Here is a 7,890-nt window from a genome sequence, read left to right on the forward strand (position 1 = left end):
CCCCCCCCCCCCCCCCGCCTTGCGGTGTCTGTGTGTTTGGGCTTCCTGCCCGGCGTTAGGGCGCTGCTTGAGGGAGTCGTGCCCACTCCTTGCCCTGCAATCAAGGCTCACGTACGTGCAAGTGCATTCCCCGATGTGCGTGCATTTCGTGGCGGGCCATCTGACCAGGGCTGTGGTGACCTGGAGGGCCCTCCCATAAGCCCACCGACTCTGTGTGTGGCAGGGGCTACCAGGAGCCCCTGTGCCCAGGGACCAGCTCCCTGTGGGCCTCATCCCTGGAGCAATGTTGTCGGCAGGGCTGGGACAGGAGTGGGCTGGGGGTGGGCAGGCAGTGTTCCCAGGAGCGCCCCTTGTTAGTCCATGCCAGCAGCCTGCAGCCCCCCACCCTGTCCCCCCTTCCTGAGGCTCCAGGGGAGCAGTCACAAGCACTGGGGTGGTTCCCCCATCTCTGCTGGGCCATCCTTTGGGGGAGGGGGCTGCGGGGATGAGGCTGGGGCAGCTTGCTGGCCACGCTCTGACTCAGGGGCCTTTAGGACTAGGAGAGGACGACCCTGTGCCCAGTCCTGGGTGTGGGGGTGCCAGGGACCAGTGCCTCTCCCTGGAATTCGGGCCTGCGAGCGGGGAGCTGTCCAGCAGGGCCGTGCTGAAGTCTGCCGCTTCCGCGGCCCTGCGAGGGAGGCCGCAGCTGGCAGCGTGTCCTCCCGTCTCTGCTGCCGTGGGAAGGTCCAGGTGTGTGGCAGGTGCCCGTGCCTGGCTCCTGGCTGTGGGGCGGGTTCCGTGTGACGAGGGGCCGGGGGTAGGAGCTGCCCAGGCACTAATCGTGCTTAGTGGGGGCGCACCTGCTGGCATGCTCCCAGGGGAGACCCGGCCCCCAGGCTCTCCCTCCTCCGACAGAAGGAGCTGCTGGCCTGGTCTCCTGGGGTTGCCGCTGGCTCTCTGGGGGCAAGGGGAGGGCCACGACCTCACAGAGGCTGTGGGCACGAGGGGACCTTCTCTGGCTCTGAGGTTGATTTGAGGTGACTTCCCAGAGCTCCCTCTGATACTCACCTTGTGTCTCTGGGGAAGGAGCCTTCCTTTCGGGGTCCCTAGGAGAATCCTAGTGGATGCTGTGATGCCTAGTGGATGCTAGTGGATGCCTAGTGGATGGGTTCCCTAGGAGAACCTAGTGGGTGCTGTGAGTGCACAGGGCAACCTGGGAGTTCTTGACTGGTCCCCTGGCCCAGTGCCCTGGAGGCTGTGGGTGCCCTGCACCATCAGGGCTCCTCGAGGGGGAGGTCTGGTCCCCACCAGCCAGTTTTTACCCTGCCTTGCCACCAGCTCCCTTGCTTCAGGAGTCTTGTGCCCTGAGGGTGGATGAAGTGTGAGCGTCCACAGAACACTGGGCTGTGGGTGGACGGCCTTGGGTGGCCGAGGGGGCTGGGCTCTGGTTCACAGATGGGTGTGCCTGCTTGAGCCCCTCACCTGGGGAGACGCAGGTGTGGGGGTGTGAGGGCGCCTCCTGCAGCCCCTCCTCGGGCCTGGGTGCGGCAGGACTGGGTAGAATTCAGGAAGCCAGGCTCTCAGCCCCAGCTCCCGCCAAACTTTCCTGCCCCAAACTGCCGTCCTGGGCAAGTTGGGGGGTGGGGACGTTTCTGAGAACAGGGCAGGGGAGGGAGTGTGTCCTGCTGTCAGAGGGCTGTGAGCCTGGCGGGTAGCGAGGGGCTGATGCTGGCTTATCTCTAAAGAGGCAGAGGTCTTGTCACAGATTGGAGTTTGCTGATTCTAAACCTCAAATCCCAAGGGATTTATAACTAATCATAAAGTGGCACAGATAGAAGATCCTCCAGCAGACGCCGCCGGCCGCGGGGGGCATGTGCACACGTGGGCTGTGCTGTCCGGGCGGCAGAGCAGATGCGTGGGGGCTCAGCAGGGGTGACAGGGGAGCCCCCCGGGTGATGCGCAGTGGCCCAGGGTTTCAGAGCGGGTCCCGTCAGATTCTTTCCCGCTTTGCTGTTGGCCCTGGGTGGGGGAGGGGGGCACATGTGCGTCCTCGGCATCCCCAGAGGACTGCTGCCCCCGGTGCTGCCCTTGGCGCTGCCCCATGAGGTGGGGACAGGCCCACATCCTCTCCTCCCCGTCCTGGGTCCCTCTGCCTGCAGGAGGCTCAGACCTGTGTTCCACAGCTCAGGGTCAGCTGGCTGTGGGGGTCCGCGTTACACCTCCCCTCTACCATGTCTGCAGCAGTGGGACCTGGAGCTTGGCTGGGTCACTTGGGGGTCAGTCACGGTTGTCCCAACATCCAGAGACCCAGAAAGGTGGCCACTCCCCACCCCGGGCCAAGTTGTCCTCTGTCCAGGGGTCAGTATGAGGAAGGACCACTGCTTGGTCAGGTTGATGCTGCTGAGGCCCCTCTGGGGGTCAGGCTGGGGGTGCGGAGGACCAGCAGGGGGGTTGGAGCAAAGGTCACGTCCAGGTGAGGTCTGGGGGCACAGGCTGGGCTGGCCGCCCCCGTGGTTCTCACTCACTGCTCCTTCCATCCAAAGGTCTGCGGCAGCCTCTAGGCCACAGTCCCTCCCCACCCCAGGGGGCTCCAGCAGGGCCCTGTCCTGCCCGTCTGTCTTTGCAGCAGGACTTTAAGGTGTGACGGGAGACCTCTCTACTAAGGGCCATCCTTCTCCTTAGCATCTGTGCGGCTGGCCTCTGGGAGAGCCTCTGGGGGGCCAGGCCCCCTGCGAGGGGCTGGCAGCTGTGAGCACGCTCCCCACGCCCCGTCCTGGGGGCTCGTCACTGCAGTCCCGCACACAGAGGGCTGCGGGCCAGTGCCCTCCCCATGAAGGTGCTCCTTCTCTGCATGCCAAGTGCCTCTACCCTGGGGCCTGGCAACCCCCAGAAATGGCACCAGCAAGCAGAGCAGGGCCGTCAGCTCTGAGCAGGCACAGGACAGGTGTTGCCTGGGTGGCACCCCGGCCCCTCCTCTGCCTGCTCAGGAGCCCCGGGCAGGAGAGGGCCAGGCTTGTCAGTGCGGCAGCAGAGACAGAGCCTGGGAACCCCGGGCAGGATCACGTCGGGTTCCCTGGCGTGTGCGGCCTCTGGATGGGTGACCTGCATCTGAGTGCAGACCTTCATTTTTTTAAATGTTTATTAATTTATTGAGAGAGAGAGCAAGTGAGCACAAGTGGGGGAGGGGCAGAGGGAGAGGGAGACACAGAATCCAAAGCAGCTCTAGGCTCCAAGCTGTCAGCTCAAACCCACCAGCTGTGAGATCATGACCTGAGCCCAGGTCGGATGCTTAACCAACTGAGCCACCCAGGTGCCCCCCAAAGCCTTCATAAACCAGGCCCGTGTCCAGTGGGCCTACTCCGAGACTGACCTACAGGTTTTCAAGGGCAGAGGACACGTGTATAGCCAGCGCCTGGCCTGCCCCAGTTCCTGGGCAGTGGGTGCTGGTGGGGGTGGGGGAGGCTTGTGGGACAGGGCAGTGGCCCAGGGGGGTGTCGAGCAGGGGCCCTTGGGGCACGGAGCAGTGGGGACATCGAGGGCCGCAGGGACCTTGTGCCCCCTCGTCATCTGGGGGGGACAGATTCCACCACCTGAGTGCTAGCCCTGAGAGGGGGAGAGGTGGCAGAGGTGTACATGGTCCTGGGCAGGGGGACCGCCTGCAAGTGGTCCTCAGACCCATGAGGGTGTCTGGGAGGGGGAGGGTGACGTGTGGCAGGCGGGTCTTTGACTGTCTCCTCTCTCTCCGTCCTTCGGAGCAAGCTGCCCACTTGCCTGCTAAGCAGATTCTATTCTTACCCCACGCCGGAGATTACGTCCTCGCGGCGCCCTTCCGGGGATGGGGATGGGCAGGTGCTCCTGGCTCCCAACCTCCGCCGGTGGGGGCGGGCCAAGGGCCCCAGGCCTGTGCTCCCACTTCCTGCTGGTGTTGCAGGCAGGGAGTGCGGTCCGCGGTCTGTCTGTCTGGGGAGCACAGCCGCCCCCCCGCCCCCCCCCAGGACCCAAGTGCGTCTGGATTTGGCCCCAGCGAGGTCGCTCTCCCCAGCAAGGGGCTTGGAAGTACCTGTAGACCTCTGCTCCACCCAAGCCCTGTCCCAGGCTCCCTGAGTGGCGGGGAACGGGCTGCCTAGCCCAGCCTTGGCACCTTGGCATCTGTGTCATGTGGGGCACCAGCCGGGGTCCCGAGGCCCAGCCTCCCTGCCCAGCATCCGCCTCAGCCGCCAGCTCCCGTGGGTCAGGTGCTCCCCACAGTCGGGGTCTCTGTGCTTTGGCACGGAGTTGTGGAGTGAGGCCCGAGGGCCTGCGCATAGCCGGCACCCGACGGGGGGCCATGGGCCTCCTTTTCTAGGTGGAGCTGCCCTGTCCTGCCCAGGGCTCCTCTCCCGGGGTGGAGTCTGGGGAGAGGGCATGGCCCGAGGTGCCCCCACCCCATAAGCAGGGAGGGGCACGAGCTTGCCGGCCCCTGGTGGGGTGGGACTTGAGACCGTCCTAGGGATTGGGGAAACCAAGTCAGATAGTTTTTTCAGTGCAGATCAGTCAGGTCTTGTTTTCAATGCTAAACCCCAGATTGACAGCGCATAGTGGCTTCCGTGGTCTGGGCTCCCTGCAGTCACTGTTTCTTGTGATGTCCCCACAGAACCCTGCCTGGGGACAGGAGGCCTGCTGTCACGGGTCCACCCTCCTCCCATTCCTCCTCCAGCCTGCTGGGCCTCAGGAGCTGCTGGGCTTCCAGGGCCCACCTGGGCAGCCTTCCCAGGTCTGCAGGCAGAGGGGCTGCTGGGCGTGCCTGGCGGCCACCAGCGGGTGGGCTGTGCCGAATCTGCTTGACCACGGGCAGACCGGCGGATGCAGGGGCCTCACCTGCTTGTGCTTCACTGTGTTCTATGCCAGGGGGCTGGGGGCACAGTCAGGGTGCTCGTGGGCGCTGGGAAGCAGGCAGGGATGGAGAGTGGTGTCCGGTGTCTGGTCACCTGCAGCTCCGACTTTACAGAGCAGGGGGGCTGTGGGGAGGCCTGGAAGCTTCTAGGAAGTATTTCTACCCATGCCTTAGCTTGTGAGTGCCCCTGGGCCTGGCGCTGTGCCTAAGGGTCCTCCACGCCTCCCAGGGGTGTGTGTGCAGTGACATGTGTGCCCAGTGACAGATGCGTATGCACCGTGACAGAAGTACGCACAGGGGCAGGTGTGCATGGGGGCAGGTGTGTGTGTGGGGGCAAGTGTGCGTGTCGGGGGGGCAGGTAGGGGGCGCAGGTGTGTGTGGGGAGCAGGTGTGCGCAGGGGCAGGTGTGTGTGTGCAGTGACAGGTGTGTACATGGGGGCAGGTATGTGTACAGTGACAGGCACATGCTCAGTGGCCGGTAATCCCACTGCATCCCTGGAACCTGGCGGGAGAGGGACGGGCAGGCGTGGAGACGGGAGGGAGGGAGGGGCCCTATGCTCCACTGGGCAGGCCATCTGTCTGTCTATCTGCTGCTGGGGACCTACTGGTCCCCCACCCCTCCTGGTGGCCCCTTTTCTAATCCCCGCACCGCACGCAGTCACTGGCTCGGGTGCTCTGCCAGCTGCCCCCGTGCTGTCCCTCCATTGCGCCATCCCACCCTCATACCCCTATTCCTCGGGGGACTGGGCAGCGCAGGCCACCAGCAGTGCTGCCTCTGGTCCCACCATGGCGTCCACACTGCAGGTGTGACTCCAGCCCCTGGAGGCTTGCCTTCTCACACATGGGGTTCCTTGTGAGCTAGACCCTCCCTCCTGCCCTTCAGCGGCAGCCCCCACGCCCTTGTCCTCTGCCGCCTGCTCCCCACGATCGTCAGATGCTTCCTTGGGCCCCTCCGCCCCCCACCTTCCTGCCTCCAGCCCGTGAGCACGGGCAGGTGACCCCGCCATCAGCCTTCAATCCTGAGGCTCCTGAAACTAGAGCACCAGCTTAAAAAAAAACACAATTTGAATTTCTGAATAGTTACGGGGTTTAATCAAAATATTTCACTGGACTAATTTTACAGCATTGAGGGGCGCCTCAGTCGGTTAAGCCTCCGACTTCAGCTCAGGTCAGATCTCACGTTTGTGGGTTCGAGCCCCGTGTCGGGCTCTGTGCTGACAGCTCAGAGCCTGGAGCCTGCTTCCGGTTCTGTGTCGCCTTCTCTCTCTGCCCCTCCCCCTCTCATGCTCTGTCTCTCTTTGTATCAAAATAAATAAAACATTAAAAAAAAGTTTAATTTTACAGCATTGAATTGAAAACCAGTTAGCAGAAATCTAACGTGGTCGTCTGCCACTGTTGGAACTGGAGACCTGCCCCCCCGCTCGGCTGCTCCTCCGAAGGCACGGCCCTCTGGACCTCCCAGTACCGAGTGCGCGGAGGTTAGGGGAGGGGCGGGGAGGGGCACGCTGTCGCCTCACCCAGTGGACGCCCACAACTGATGGTGTCACAGCTTTCTGCCCCCAAGACACGGCTGCGGTGTCCCCTTGAGCGGCCTACCTGTGCCTGCATGTGGCTGGCTGGGCTCTCCCTGCCCACAGGGCCGGGGCCAGAGGGCATTGGGGCCCAGCTGTGTCGGAGGTGGTGGGCACCTTGCCCTTCCCCCTACCTGTCCCCTGGGCAGAGGGGCCCCCTGTGGTTCTCATGTCAGGTCATCGGGTCTCTGGAGATCCGGGGGTGGTGTCCATAGGAGGCAGAACTGAGCACACAGTGGGGGGACGCCCCTGGGGATGCTGGCTAGGCAGGGGGCTTCCCAGGCTGCGGGAGGCCCTGCTGTGCCTGGGGAGCCCAGCCTGGAGGCAGGGACCGTGGTGATGCCCGCCCTGGACGGCAGCCAGGCGAGTGCAGCCGGGCGGTGGGGGGGAAGCGGCTGCCCTCTTGTCTGGCTCCAGGGCCAGTGGCCATCTGGGGGCTCCTTGTCCTGGGGGAGTTGTGGAGGTGGGGAGGAGAGGGAGGGTGCTCCGCTGCGTCAGACGCCACCCCCACCCTGTTAGTCAGCTGCCTCTGTGGTCGCCATGGCAACTGCCCAGCACCCAGCCCGTGACTCTGGAGGAGAGGGGAATCCGCCGGCCAGCCCTGCCACTGGGTCCTGCAGCTCAGGGAGGAGGCGGTAGCCTCCTGGGGACGTGGGGCAGCCTCCCGCTCCGGCCTCCTCCTCTGTGGAGTTCATGGCATCCCCTGGCTCCCCCCGTGCCTGGGAGGAGGGGTGGGCTCCTGGCCCACCTTAACAAGGCCCTTCTGCCGGCGGAGCAAGCCCCCGCTGGTGGTGGGATGGAGTGGCACGTCCTGGGCACACCCTGCTGGGCCGGTCCCAGGGCAGTGGCTCCTCGGGAGGAACTGGGGCAGGTGCGGTGTCGCGGAGTGGGGGACGGGGGGGTGGGGGTTTGAATTACAGCCCCAGGCTGGAGGGGACTCTGGCTGCCTGCCCTGCCCTTGCCTTCTGGGCCCACCAGGGAGGTGGCCAGGGAATGGGGGCCCCTGGGTAGAAAGGTCAGGACCCACCAGGGAGGCTGGCATCCTCTTGCTCCGGCAGCCCCACACCTCTGGCCTGCGCCCCCTGGGCCTCGCTGGGAAAGGGCCCTGGCGGGCGTGGGACCCGCGCCCTGTGGTAGGGGCACTGTGCTGGGACTGGGCGCCCGGCGGCATGCTGCTGGGGTACGTTCTTGTCCCTGCACCCACCCTGTGACCCGCGGGCATCCTTAGCCAGACACGCACTGTAGGCTCTGCGCCTGCTTTATTCGCGCCGCTGCCTTGGCCCACCTGCAGTTTGTTAGAGGTGCGTGTGCCGGGGCCACTGCTGGGTCTCCGTGGCTGGGTCCCCTGCCACGCAGCACTCACTCAGTAGCCAGGTGTCCGCACGTGCCTCAGGGTGGGGCCCACGTGGGAGGGTGGACTCCTTCGGATGTTCCTTGGTAGGGGTGCTCGGGAGTGGTGGGTCAGGG

General features: G+C 65.0%; 1 protein-coding gene across 1 annotated transcript in view; it reads left to right on the plus strand.

The window, feature by feature from the left end:
* Positions 1–2,019: 2,019 nt before the first annotated feature.
* Positions 2,020–7,890, plus strand: part of BRSK2 (BR serine/threonine kinase 2) — a 46,862-nt gene continuing 40,991 nt past the window's right edge. Inside the window, exons 1-3 of the mRNA XM_029957211.1 lie at positions 2,020–2,085; positions 4,676–4,779; positions 7,203–7,294. Coding sequence (XP_029813071.1) covers positions 2,020–2,085; positions 4,676–4,779; positions 7,203–7,294 — 262 coding nt within the window. The remainder of the gene's footprint in view (positions 2,086–4,675; positions 4,780–7,202; positions 7,295–7,890) is intronic.

This window comes from Suricata suricatta, chromosome 11, assembly GCF_006229205.1.
Source record: "Suricata suricatta isolate VVHF042 chromosome 11, meerkat_22Aug2017_6uvM2_HiC, whole genome shotgun sequence".
NCBI lineage: Eukaryota > Metazoa > Chordata > Mammalia > Carnivora > Herpestidae > Suricata > Suricata suricatta.